This window comes from Sinocyclocheilus grahami, unplaced genomic scaffold (genome assembly GCF_001515645.1).
Source record: "Sinocyclocheilus grahami isolate Dianchi unplaced genomic scaffold, SAMN03320097.WGS_v1.1 scaffold272.1, whole genome shotgun sequence".
In the NCBI taxonomy this organism is placed as follows: Eukaryota; Metazoa; Chordata; class Actinopteri; order Cypriniformes; family Cyprinidae; genus Sinocyclocheilus; species Sinocyclocheilus grahami.
Window position 1 is genome coordinate 251,370 of NW_015505451.1, and position 15,126 is coordinate 266,495.

At 37.9% G+C, this 15,126-nt stretch overlaps 1 protein-coding gene across 1 annotated transcript in view; it reads right to left on the reverse strand.

Annotated features, from left to right (window-relative positions):
• LOC107599795 (FAS-associated factor 1-like) overlaps nucleotides 1-15,126 on the reverse strand; it is a 48,801-nt gene that overhangs the window by 14,085 nt on the left and 19,590 nt on the right. The window contains exons 7-9 of the mRNA XM_016291478.1: nucleotides 9,986-10,140; nucleotides 5,975-6,111; nucleotides 4,290-4,378 (exon numbers count right to left, since the gene is read on the reverse strand). Of these exons, the coding sequence (XP_016146964.1) occupies nucleotides 4,290-4,378; nucleotides 5,975-6,111; nucleotides 9,986-10,140 (381 nt within the window). The remainder of the gene's footprint in view (nucleotides 1-4,289; nucleotides 4,379-5,974; nucleotides 6,112-9,985; nucleotides 10,141-15,126) is intronic.

Consider the following 15,126-nt stretch of genomic DNA (forward strand, 5'->3'; position numbering starts at 1 on the left):
TCTACATCCTATACCAGGCTAGCCAATAAGAGCATGTCTATCCAGATAACAATCCCACTGGATCTTTTACGTATGAGATGGTTCCTTGTCATTGTCAACAGTAATGGCCACATACTGAATACTATTGTATTGTCGGACACACTAACTGGGGACGACTGAAAGAGTATCTTATAGAAGTGAATGCATGGAGTTCCTCTACATACAATGGACGGGTTCTTTTATTATTGTGAGTGTGTGTGTGTGGATCCTGTTTGTTAAAACCCAGCTGCAGGTCTACCTGCTGAGACTGAAGACTGTGAATAACTACTGTTGCTTTTGTGCAGTCAGGCTCGTGCGATTGTCTGCGGCCGCTTTTAAGACTAAGGGTCTTTTCTCCTGGCTGGACTTTGTGTGGAAATGTGAAAAAGAGTTGTGACTACACAGAGCAGAGGAGAAGAAAAGGAAGGATAGAGAAGAGAAAGGAGCGATAGAGCACAGAGGCTGATCAAAGGAGAGATACATCCTCAAATTCTATTCAAACGAGCTGTAAAAGAGTGTGTGAAATCCATGTTGTGGTATAGGAAGAGTTTGTGGGCTGTGTGTGGGTCTCTATTCGTAAAGTCAGAACACTGAAACAACTCAGGTGTATCGGGATTACAAACAACTGGATCTTTTATCTGAGGGCTGGAAATAAGAACAAATCGTACAAGGCAAAATCTTTCAAAAGGACTTTCAAAAGCCACTGTTATAATAAAGCAATTAGTCATGAGAGGCCATGTTTTACACTGAATTCGCCATAGATAAGTGTTGTTAGAAACAAGGCATGTCAATAAAAACTTAAAGTTAAAAAAAAACTAATGGCCTCTCACAGCTTACTGGTTCACGAAATGGTGACAACAACCTTATTATGAAAGAATAATTAAATTTATATTTACTAAACAACATTAATAGTAGCCATTTTTCCACCAAGTAGTATAGTAGTATAGTTCATTATCCAAACGGCAACCTAGAGCAACAAAACAAAAACACAACAAAACACAACAAAACAAAAAGACAGCAAAAAAAAAAAAACAACAAAAACAAAACACAACAAAAAAAAAATAGATTAAAAAAAAAGAAAAAAGTTTAGATGTTGTGACTGGTCATACCGTAGATATCTAATTTTAAAATTCATAGTAAAATTAAAACAAAACAAACAAACAAATTTACAGTACAATTTACAAAATAACAACAACAATAATAATAATAATAATAATAAAATAAGGTTTAGGTGTTGTGACAGGTCATCAAAATGTCCAGAAAATGTACAGCCAGTCTCTTTTGGGAAAATCTAAAATGTAACATTCAAAATTATTTCTATAATGCCCTTGACTAGCAATATCAAGTAGCAAATCATAATTCATGGCTGTCATCCAAGCTAACATCTATTGGCCATTAAAAAATAGTAATGAATTTTAACATATAAAGTTAATTATTAAATTCATTAGTCCAATTTCACCAATTTGATTATCCATTTACTCCACTTGTATCCTTCTACATGAACTAAGCAAAGCATTCTTTCAATGCTCTGTCAAAGAGAAAAAGAAAGTGTAAGTTGAAAATAATTAAATGGGGTGAGTAAAGAATGAGAAAGCTTTCTCCCATGTTTTTTTTTCTCTGTTACACTCTACATACAGTGAGTCAGTGCTGTGACCTGTACAAGAGCTAATGGAGAAAGCGTATAACTAACTATTTTACCCCTGACTGCACAACCCCAGGTCATGTCACTTACACAGAGAGGAATGCTGGTGTGATTTTGGTGGATGAGTGTGTGCTGTCTGAGTCTGCCTGTTGATCCAGACAGTGTATGTAAGGGGTGTATATCTGTCCATACAGATGGACAGACACACACAGGTCACTATGAGTCACCTGACTGTATGGGGCAGGAATGACACTCACACAGGGACATTTCGGTTAAGGACTTTAAAGGGCAAACCTAAACTGCCTCAAATGGCAGGCTGTTAGTGGTGGCACAACAACAAATGCTTTCAAACACTCCCACACATTTCTAAGGTGGCTCACTCATTTGTGTACAAACACAAGGTTAACAAAAGATTTGGGTTCAAGCATCACACCCATGATTTGAAATGAGCTGTAATCACCAGCTGTACTTTAATCAACAAATTTAATTTAAAACTAAGTCAATGCTACAATACTTTGACCCTTCAAAACCATTCGTAGTCTGAATTTCTTTCCTTTCTAGTGAACGTAAAACATTCAGTGCAACCAGTATAGTCAAACTTGCAAACTGGTTCTTTTTGTTGAATCAAAAACATTTAATGCAACAGGTGTAGTTAAATATCAAACAATTAACCCTTTTTTTTGTTGTTGACTCAAAGACGTTTACAGCAACCAGTGTAATCTAATTCATGGAGACATGACTCTCTTGAACCTGTTCTTTTTGTTGAATTAAATATTTTTCATCCAACCCCCAGTGATGTCCAATTCATTAAAAAAGTATTCTTATGAATCGGTGGTTCTGGTTGAATCAAAACAAAAACAAAAAAATCGGTGTCGCCAGTTTAGTCCAATTCATAAACAAAGGACTTTTATGAACTGGTTCTTTTTACTGAATCAAAAACCTTCTGCACAACCAGTGTAGTCTAATTCAAGAAAAATGAAAGTTTTCTCTTTTTGAGTTAGTCCTTTTAATTAACCATTCAAAACTAATTTGAATAGTTTAGACATAACTCAAATAAAGAGCTGGTGAATCAAATTAAAATGTGTATTGATACCCAACCCTAGGGAGTAAATATTATAATTTTACATGTTTTAGGCAAACCTCATCTTTCATTTCTACCACATAAACTGTTTTTCAGTGAACAGAAAATGAATGGAAAACTTGTTGCTTTACTTTCCAGCTAAGGGCCAAATGTGTGAACAACATAAAACGCAAAATATCTCCTGCGTTTCCTCTGGCACCTCACTAAACCCGGCTCCCTGTTTGTGTCCGTTCACATCACATTTCCTTCACAGCCAAACAGATTACAGCCATTAATTGCCACGAGGAGCAAACCGTCAAGATACTTCCAGCAGAAATCCATCAATGTGTCAGAGTTATTCAAGCGCTCTGACTGAGGAAATCTCAGAAATTTCACAGCCTAATGGTTCTAATGGAACAGATACAAATAACGTTTTTAACGGAACTTATTCACCGAGCCGGGAAACCGGCCTAATAGCAGATGGAGACTGAACAAATTACCTGGATTCTAGCAGAAATATTTTCACACTGAGACAATGGCAAGAAATATGACAATTATGACACAGCATAAATATTTTCTGTTGCTTTTCGTGATTGATAATTATTCAAAGCATCTCACGCAGGGGTGCGAACTGAAAAGAGAATGCTGGGACGAGGCATGAAATGTCATGACTTATCAAATCATGGAGTCAATGTGCCTCAGGGGGACAGTAACCTGTGTTTGCTGCCTGAACATTTCCCACCAAACCACAGACACGAACATTAACACACACAGGTGAAGAAAGATGACTAATTAGCTCAACTCAAAGAAGTGTGGACAGACCTGTCATGACATGTAACAAAACTTTAATAATTAGTGTTTTTAATTAGGCAGGAAGTTAATCTCCTCTTGAAAGTTGCCACAGAGCATAGAGATCCACTATTTGGAATAACCTTTCACTTAAAACCGTTTTCAATTGATTTGAACAGATGGACACATCTTGTTTGAGCTCTTTGTAAGTGCATTTGTTTGCAGACTGTTTGCATTGATTTAAACAATCTCATACCGCATGCAGACATGACACACCAAAATCGCATCCTGCCAGCATTGTGTTGACTTCACAAGCACAGGCCACCGCAAGCTTACATTACACAATTGTGCTTTTTCTTCCATGGCTTGTCTGAAACCCAGACAAACGCACAGACGCAGGCGGAGTGTCTATTCTTACCCCTGTGTGATGGGCCGACTCGTATGAGTCAGACAATGAGTGGTCATCTGCCCCAACATGCCCCTTTTTGTGGCCTAAAAATATGACTTTGAATCTGCCTAATAAAAAGCCTCTCTGTGCTAATCAGTGTCTGGTGTAGTGAATTACAAGTAGCGTGCGTTGCAAAATTTTGGGAAGAACTGAGTTTATATTGTCACGATACAATGTGGAAGTGATTTTTCCACAAAGGATACATGCAGTGCTATCTTAGAATTTGGCCAAACAAAGTATCTTAGGGGGCAGAATAATGAAGTTGCCTATTTTTGTTTAAGAAATGAGACCTTAAAAAGCTGCCTATGAAGAGAGCTCATGTTTGATCTCACCTCATCTTTGATGTCTTCTTGCTGCTGTGCTGTGAAGATCTCCATGGCTCCCATGAGTCTCATCATAAGCTCATCCACTGTTGTGTTGCCTTCATCACACAAACAGAAAAACAACAACAATCAAACTGTAGCAGACTTATCTAATTTTGCAGTTCTTCATACTTTGAGATGCATGCAAAATGTTCCAAATGTAAAATAATTGCATACGGCATGACATGAGACACGTTGATCTACAATTTAATTTTATTGATTTTCTTATTTGAAAAATAAAATCGGAATTACTATGAATTATTAATATGAACGCAAATCGATGCGAAAAAGAAATTCAGTAGACATTTATTAATTTGTTTAAAGATTAAATAATTTTGATTTATGTTTTTATTAACAATTTCATTATGTATATAACAATTTATTTAAATATATTTGGAATAATTTGGCCCTCCAGAGACTAAATTGAGCCTAATGTAAACCTAAAAGTTTTATAATTTTGTACATTAAGTACAATTTTAAATTGTAAATTTCTTGATCACTAATGAGTAGGGATGTAACGATTCACTCAACTCACGATTCGATTCACGATTTTGATTTCACAATTCGATTCACGATTGTTTTTGAACAAAATGAGATTGAAGACAAATTATAAATTAAATGTGTCCTTTTATTATTACTTGGACAAAATACTGTACGTTTCTTTGTGAAATTGAAATATAACACTATAATAATATACTAATATAGCACTTGTAAATTATTGCTCTTTTGTTGGTTTTGATTTCTTCTATTGTCCTCATTTGTTAGTCGCTTTGGATAAAAGCTAAATAACAAAATTTTAACATAATGTAAATGTAAATAACAAAACTAAACTGAAATTTTAAAACAAGCGCCAAATCAAATAAATAAGTAACAAATAAAATAAATCTCTTCATATAAACAAACTAAGGCTTTGTCTGTGCTCTTTCCATTTAAAATTAGAGGCAACCACTGCATTTTAATCATGATCCAAACAAAGATGCTGCATACATGCAACATGAGCAGTTTTTAATCTAAATTAGATTGTATAATTTCGAAATTTGAAGCAAAAACAGAATGGTTTGACTTCAGTTTTGTGAAACTATACATAAAAAATATCTGCATGAAACAGAAACAGCAGACGAGCTGAATTAGACGCAGATTCACTCTCTGCCAGCAGGTGGCTCTTAAAGCCTTTCTGCTGTAAACAAAGCAGCGCTGCAATTATGAACTTTAATATGCTTTATACAGAGGCAAGAGGAAAATAAAAAATACCATTGAAAGACAGTAAGTTCCCCCCAGACATATATTCATATAAACTCCTACCCCTAATTGAATTGCGATTTGTTTAGCATCTCAACCGATTTGAATCATCACATATTTAAATCGATTTTCAACCGGCTCGCAGTTAATCGTTACATCCCTACCAATGAAACAAGTACATTTGTGACAGGTTTTACACACATTTGTGGAGTTCAAGGCCACTCAAGCTGCTGCTATTATTAAACCAAAGGGAATCTTTCAATTCTACCTCAAATAGTTATGTTGACAGTATAATTTTTTTCTATCTATCCATCCATATATGGTCTCAGATTTTGTGATAGTACTAAGTAAGTTTAATTAATTGATGAAGTGTTATCTATAATTTTATTTGTAGTTCATTTAGATATATATTTTACCTTGAATGACATTTAAAACTTCATTTGATGTCCGTTTGCCCATGACAATTAAAAGTAATGGGAACTGGTCAGTCTTGTACGTCCGAATGGTCTGTGCAACAACACTGCCAAAGTGCCTTGTACACATCGTGAGTAGTCTAGAAAGAGAGTGAGAGAAAAGAGAGAGAGCCAGTAATTTAAGTGGACAGTGGACAGCCAGCCAGTGAAACTCTCCTGAACAATCACTGAGCTTAATAAGAGTACACAGCTCATCATATTAACAGACTTTAAAACCAATTCTGCTCTCCGCTCAGAGGATGGTCCTTCTCCAAACACTCCCCCGGTCTGAATTAGTATTCAGCTCCCGCCGCACCAAATTTGATAGGGCAGAGAGGATTTCTTATTCCATTACAAAGACAGAACTTTAAATTAACGTTTCGCTGAAGGAAAAGGGTAGCAGGCAGACTCAGAGAGCTCGCAGTAAATGTCATAATATTAATGAATTGCTATAGAGCGAATGCAAATATAGATTAGCTTCTCTCTTCTTTTAATAACATCGGCTTTAATGACTGGAAAGTAAAATAGAGGAGAGATGGAACACACTAGAGTGAAAATTGAGGATTTTTTCACACCAAATTTCACCCTATTATCAGAGAGAGAACTATAAAAAAAAAAAGTTGCATCAGAGGAGATGAGTGAGCACTTCTTGGACTCTGGGTATATTCAGATAGGCATACTACCTATAATTGATGAAATAGTATGTATACTGTGTGCAGTAATTATTCAGAATACACTACATGGAATAAAGTATTTCTAATTAAATGCACTCCACCAGATAATAATGCACTCATCATTGACTCTTTGAATTACTTGCAATTACTAGAGTTAGTTAAGTTAAAGTTGAGACGCAACATGGTTATTTAGCATTTTTATACAATGTTGTGACAATGTAGCATACTGCAAATGAATATTCCCTATATTTCAAATACCATTAGAAAACAAGGAAGTGAAGTGAAAACGAGTGAAAATAAGAATGACAAGAGTGAAAAAATTTAATTAAGTTAGCGTACTACATAGTTAACTAACAAGACAACAGGCGATCTATCTTCTGTGTAACTTGTACAGATGACTAGATTCCACTGAGCTGTTTCACTGCCAAAAAATATTAAACATCATACAAATAACACTTGTGTTTCCAGAGGTCCCATCAGGCATTGCATTTGGCAGTTCATTGTCACATCAATGATGCGTAAAGGAATCTCGAAGAATGTTAAGAGTTCTCAAAGGACCTCAGGGGAGTTATTTTTGATTTTCTAGTTAGTAACACCAGGTGTTTTAAGCATCTCATCAAGGACATCTTCGTAATTGGAGTGACACGCTCTCGTCTCCTTCTCAACCCTAGCTCGAGTGTGTGAACCGTAATATTTCCCCATCGCCTGAACCGACAGAGGTGTGGCACAGTATCAGACCATCTGCTGGGGCCACAGGGCGTGGACTGCTCTATGACTGTTTCCCTGAGAAAACAGTGTCTCGATCACAATTATCATGATACTTCTTAAACTATGCATTGATTTTCAATGACACAGTTGCACATCAACAACAAACAACAGAATTCCAAGAATTTTCCTGGAGTTTTTAAATACTTCTGTTGATTTACATGATATTAAAACTAGATTTTTTTTTATACACTGTCTTCAGTCTAAGTCTACCGGATTTTTTCGCTTTTATCATCCACAAGCAAAATTCTCCAATAGCCCACCTGTCCTCAAAAAGTCAAACGATTTGAGGTATCATTTACACCTGTTGCAAAACAGGAAAAGACATTTTATACTTTGGATAAGGGATTTTGTTATTAAGTATATTGCTGGAAAAATAGCCTTGTGCACATCTCTTCAACATCTCCAGTTTGAGTCCTGGCTAGTGTTTCTTTCCTGATCCCTCTTCTCCTATCATATCCTGCCTCTTCTCAACTGTTCTTTAAACAAAGGCAAAAAGAAAAAAAAGGATGATCAATTGTAGCAATAATGCTTTAAATATTATCTTATGGCTATAATGATCTATAATGATTCAGTTTGATTCAGTACACAATTAAATTTTATTTAACAACAATTCGACTTAGTATTTTTAAAAATACATTTACATTATTCTTTAAATACTTTCCCCAATGTATCTCACAGATCAGAAAAAGGGACAAACTTTCTTCCGACTTTTTGCTGCAGGACAAGAAACTGCTGTGGCTGTTGGGAAAAAAAATTAAGTATTAAATGGCAATTATTTAGATTTTTAGCATTGTCAATAAATCAGCTATATGAATCATCAGGATTTAGGCCCCGTCCACACGGAGACGCGTTTAGCTGTATATGCATACATTCTGTATCATATAGGCGTTTCGTCCAAATGGATCCGGCGTTTTGGGAGAGTGAAACTGCTATTTTTTGAAACCGGGTCCCAGAGTGGATAAATCTGAAAAAGCCACCCTTGCGTTTTCATGTGGACAGCGAATCCGTATATTTTCTAAAACGATGACGTCATCAGCCCACGTCCAGCCCCTAGTCAGACACCACTACGTCACGTAACAGGAACAAAAACATGAACAAACACTGAACGATTGTCTTTTTATTAACTAACATTAACACAGATTAATAAATGTATTGTTCCATGTTCGTTTGTATACCGCATGCAAGGTTTATGCGCATAGTCCAAGCCGTCTTCTCCCTTTTTTTAGTGTATCTCTGTGGCAGAATTACAGTGCCACATGCTGGCCTGGCATGTATACTATATCGTTTTGTGTCAGGTTTCGTGGTTTTGTGTGGACGCAGATATTTCTTGAGACAAGGGGGAAAAAAAGATCAGATAGGGAAAGCTCTGGCTTCGTGTGGACGTAGCCTAAATGGATTGAAGAAACTTTGTATCTGCTAGAATACACAGTCAAATTGTGTCCTGCAGCTTTTTCTTACTTATACCAGTAACAAAGAGCACCTGTAGCACCTGTGGGTGCTAATTACATTCACTCTAATTACATTTGGGCTCTGGATTAATGCACAATTATGCTGAAAGTCTATGTGATCGGTGTCAGAGATTAGCGATTCACAGGCTTCATTCACAGAGTTAGCTTTGAAAAACACTGCCAGTCACCATCCACAATCACCAATCAGTCAGGCCTGGCTCGGGAGCGTGAGAATGAGGTGTGTATGTGTGTACGAGTATGTCAGTATATAAGGATGTGGGATTGTGTGTGTGTGTGTGTGTGTGTGTGTGTCTCTCTGTTCGCATTATGAATAGCCCCAGATGTTGTCCGCCTTTAATCTGTGGTAGAAAGGCTCAGCTGGGGCAAAAAGCAGAAGGGGAGGGAGAGGGGTATAAAGGCAAGGCTGGACTGAAGGAGCCCCTGCAGAAGCAGGTCACTAGCTGGTCTTTCTCTCCCCGTCCACTCCGGAGGGAGGCCTTTAGGGTGAAGCCTACTGGAAGGAAAAGTAGAGGCCTGCTCAGAAGTAAAGCCTGCTGGGACCAATGAAGAATCCATCTGCTGCCTGACCAGCTTCGCCCTTTTTCTCTCTCTGTTCGTTTCCTTTTCTGGCATTAAATTTTTATTTTGCATGCTCCGTTTCTACCTGAAGCAATCTGGGATCTTCGCTATTTTAGGTGCATGTTTCTCTTGCTTCTGATGGCCAAAAGTTGCATTTGCCCAGTGACAAAATGTAAAACCTCTGTAATTGGCATCCTGAAATGAAGACATTCTGAGGAGTGTGCTCTATGATGGCTGTGTGTCTAACTGACCCTTTAGCGGGGCAGATTAGTGCAGATTGCCCTACCGGGGCCTCAGTGAGCAAACACGACATCTTTTGTTAAAGCCCTCTATGAGGAGAGAGTCAGAAAAGGAGAGGGGGGAAGGGAGGAATGCCTCTCATTAAGAGATCATCCATTTTGAGTGTGAAAATGCTTCCGATCCCCACCGTTCTGGATGGTTTGACTGCCATTGTGAGTGCATGCAATGAGAGAGATGAGAGGAAGGAACATGCCAAACAGTGTTACCTGGCTTTATTAGCTTCTTTAGTAACGTCCCAGGCCCATGTGATGAAGTTCTGGCTGAGATATGACACTATGGAGTCTGCGCACATCATCTGAGAGCAGAACACGTTACTGAGGACACTCTCGTCATTGTGGAGGTAGATGGCCAGCAGTTTTCTCTGAATGACAGAAGCACAACATATACAAACAGTTATACGGATCATATGAATTGAGATTATGGATATGATTCAAATTCATCTTGATGCTTGTGGTTCCTTAACAATTCATTTCATATTGATGTTTTAGTGATTTGAAAAGAAAATTTTTGGAAAACAGAAAAGCAACTGCTGCCCACAAGAGTCTGTAGCATAATGAAGAAATCATTTCAGAATAAATGAAAAAACAAATCAAATTAAATAAAATAAAAAAGTAGTTCCAAATAGGTGCTAATGGCCACACAAGTTATTCCATCCCCAACATCTAATTAGCAGAAAAAAACATGAAAATAAAACAATATAAAAATTTTATTTTTATGTAAAATTTTTATGGTATTTATGTAAAACTACACTTGTGGTCAAAAATGCACACATCTTGCAGAATTTGCAAAAATTTTAATAATTTTATCAAAATAATATGGATGTATGTAAACTTTTGAGCAACAACTGTATATTAGTTTTAGTTTTTTTTTTTTACCACAACTATATAAAAATTGTATATACACACACACACTAAATAGTTCAATTCACATCGGGGGAAGAACGCACACTTGACAAAAAAAAAAAAAAAATGTCCTAACCATTCAAATATCTGCACTGAATAAAGAGAGACATTCACCCATTTACAAACTAATACCCACATAAGTTATTCCATTCCCACATCCAATTTTCAGAAGAAAAAAAAAAGCATGAAAACTGAAGCCTCAATGGCCAATTCACTACCTATGAAGCCAGAACCCATCTAATCCCGGCTCACTGATCCACCCTTATTTCATGATTCACCATCAGGCTTTCTGAGAGCTTTAAGGCCACTAATGCTTCAACTAGGGTTCACGAGTAGAAAAAGACAGCAAGTGCCCTCCCCGCAAACCCTGAGCAAAGCAAACATCCAAACCAAATCAAACTGATGCAGGCTAAATCAAACTTTCTCTGAAAAACAAAAACCAAACAAATCGCTTTATTTGTTTTGCATCAAATGCCAGTGCCCTCCTTCCATCATCGCAGGTTAGCACAGGAAGGCACCGCTGATGTCGACGCACATCCAAATCCACAGATATTTACGTCGTCAGATGGACGGCGCTCGCTCGCATAACCCAGCAACTAATTTTTTTAAAACGGACACCGCCACAAACATGAAAAGTTTCGCCAGACAAGGCAAGGGAATAAAACCCACAGAATTACAGAACAACTCTGAACGTTTCCTACAGCTCTGACCCCTGATGGTTCGTTGAATACAGCAGGAGGGATTTCTTAACAGTCTGACGGCGGAAAAACAGAAAGCAAAGCGGGGAGGAAAGTGAAGGAGGGCATCAACGGAGGAGAGAAAGTTGGGCTCTATGGAGGTGTATATGGAGGGAGCGCTGCTGTGTTTGCACAGTGATTGAAGCTCTCGAATGAGCCACACGGCCCCTGGCGGGAGAGAGCTCAGGCCTCTTTCTCTAGCCCAATTCAAGGCACTGAAAAGATTAAACACTCACGCTGGGTAGACAAGCAAATGGGACCTGGAGAGAGGGCGAGATTTTACTCGTCAAAAACTAGAAGGGGGGTGGATGAAAACGAGACATGAACTTTTCCACTCCTCTCTTGTAGTCTGTCCTAAAAATGACATGGCTGTTTCAGCACTGACTGAACGTATTCACTGCGAGCTGCGAAAACGTTTTGACCTTTTGAGGCCTCTAAGATTTCACTGAAGAGGTGGGGAGAAGCTATTCTCGCTAATAACAGTCTTTGGTCAGCTCCCACGTTTCACGCCCCTCCATTACCCACAGTCACTCCTCTCTACTTTCATCCCATTGTTTTCTCCTCCTTTCTTTTCCTCATTTATGTGGGGCTTTTCTTAGCCTGCAGAAATCAGTGCTCAGTCCAAATTACTGGGTCTGTCCTGGGGAAGAAACTGACCCAAAAGCTCTTTCTGTCACCTTGAGCTGTCCCCCATCTGCTCGGGACGAGAATCCTGAAATGGTGAGGAGGAAAGGGTAGAGAGGAACATGGGAGGAGAGGACAGAGAGGGAGGTGGGTAGAAGGAGAGAGAAAGCTGATCTGTCCTGTGAGTGGGACAGTACTAGCTTTCACACAGTTGTCTGAAAGTGAGGAATTCCCAGGCTAACTTTGGACATGTGAGTCAGTGTGGCAGCAGCACAACTACAAAGCATGTTTATCTGCTAAATGACGGCCTATTCACACCAAGCATCATGGCTGTTTGGCATGAAAAACATGAATGAAACAATGTACCACTTTGTAGTCCTTTAAACAAATCAGTCATTATTTATTCATATACAAGTCATTAAAAAAAAAAATCATTCAGATATTGAAATATGGAGGATGATGAAAATTGAATGCAAAAAGACGCATTTTTCAAATTGTGTGTTATTTAGTTGCATTAAACTTGATGTGAACAGGCCTTGCGATTGAATTTACCTTATCAAGGACATGCTAACCACCTTGAACGGAGCATTTGCAATTAGTAAAAGTGTCTTCCAAATGTACAAATAACGGTTTGAAATGTAGTATTCCACCGTGCACTAAACAGGCAATGTTTCCAGCATTAATGTGACTATAAAAACTGAAGCAAAATGCTATGAAGCACAAATCAAAGCGAAGCAAGACACATTTAAACATTTGAAGTCAGCATGAAATGAATATTTTCTAAATGAAACTTATTGATCTTTTTGTGAATGATTCATCAAAGCATGTTTCATTTTTTGAGTTGGCAATTTTTGAATCAAAATGTTATAACTTGATCTTCCAGTTAAAAGACAGTCTTCGCCAGCCATTAAATCTTTTTATACAATCAATTGCAAGCTTGCATTTAAATCTGCCTCCATTCAATCAACAACCAAAGAACAGAACCAAGTCACTCATCCTACATTTCTTCTTTTTTAATAATCTACTTCACTTGGATGTACATCACAATGCAGTCTGCTACTACTTCCATTACATTGTGATTTTATTAATGCGCTATCAATAGAGATTTTGAACCAATGCGATTTCACTATGGGTGGAGCTACCAGTGTAACACTGCAGAAACAGAAATAAAGCGAGTGGCAAAATGTCCTGCTAATGATATTAACATCACGTTATTTCTCATGATGTAAGAAACAGCTAGTTTTTATCTAATGCTATTTACAGGGGCCGGCTGCATAAAAGGTTTAGATTAATTTTATAAGTTAGTCATCTAATTTTTTTCTTTAAGAGTGGTCATATTTTTTTTAATTCAGTTAAATAAAAGCATAGATTAGTCTAAGTTGAATCCAAAAATAAGACTGATTACCCTTTGGTGAACTGCTAGTTGGTCAAACTCATACTTAAGGCAGTCTTAACATAAGTTTATGCAACTGGCCCCAGCAGGACTCCTGGAGTCTGTTCACACTTCTACTGACAGAAAAAAATCTAGATTTTTTTCAAATTATCGTAAGACATTCTGTTGATTGCTCCACATGCTCGACCGTGAGAGTAACGCTAGTTATACAGACAATCATCTTGTAAAAGTATGTTTTTAATTACAGGCAATGTGTATGTGCTGGAGGGGGGGGGGGGTGCTGGGGGGGACGGTGAAATTGATCATCCTCTTTTGCCTGTAGGAAAGCAAACAATGGGAAATGAGGAGTTCATATTACTGCACTCTCTTGACCTGTAGCGGACTGCTTTAACAGATGGCACTTACAATACTATAAGAGATTCTCCAACAAAAACTGAACAATAATCTAGTAATAATAATAATCTTGTTGCATAATTAGTTTAGCTTTAAGAGCTGCCTTGTATATGTAAAACAACTCTTAAAGGGCCAGTTCACACAAAAATTAAAATTCTGTAATTATTTAATCACCCATGTCACTCCAAAACCCAAATTAATTTCTTTCTTCCAGAGGACAAAAAAACGATCATTTTTTTAAAGAATGTTTTTTCTTACGTTTTGAAAAGGATGCAAAAGCACCATAAAAGTATGATAAAAGTGGTTCACATGACTCACGCACTATATTCCAAGTCCTCTTGATGGCTATGAAACAAACAGAATAATATGCAAGTAATTTGTATTTATTCAATTATAACAGCGATTATAATCTTCCTCTCCAGTGTGCTGTGAAACATTAGGATCATTTGCCTCACAAGAACGAGTCGCTCATGAATCAGACATTGTTACTTCTCCTGTGGATGTGCACGACTGACATTGTTACTTCTCCTGTGGATGTGCACGACTGACACATCAATAAATTATTTTGATCAGTGTATATAGACAAGAGTCAATTTTCATCAGTCCTCCTGTTAGAACAGCACTGTCAATAACAAGTCTTTCGGGTGTCAGAAAACTCATCTCTCTGTATCTCTTTTCTCACGGACTGAAAAATCACTTCGTCACAGAGGCTCCTCTATGAAACTCATACACGAAAAATCCATGAAGGGCGCGAAGGAGCTATGAATTTTGATGGCCGTCTTTGTGCGTGTGGCAGAGGAGGGTTAGCTTGATTAGCTGGATGTTAAGGGGATTTGTGATAAGGCCTGTGCTGATGGGTGGCCTGACTCAAGAGTCTTCCTCTGATCCTCCGGAGGAACTCCAGGGCCTCCAGCATTTTCATTAAGGATGGATTGGGAGCATCTCCCACTCCAGAAACACTTCATCACATGTAGTGTTTTACTTAGTGATTAGCCTCTCAGGCCTATGAGAGAGGGGCACAAGTGCCCTCAAAAAATCCATCACACACATGCACACGTGCAAATGAAATGTACACAGTCGTGGCTAAAAAACCTACATGTAACGAGAAGACCGGCTGACTGAAAGGTGGTGAGCACAGTGGCTCGAGCAATGGCCTGAGCAGTTTGAAATGGGGTTCTTGAATGCTTCCCTTTGAGAATCCTATTTTACTAGTCTTTGTTTTTGCAGTTCAATATGGTGATGTTGGTGTGCAGAAATTTAATCAGTGTTTCCCATTCCCTGCCTAGACTTTAGATTAA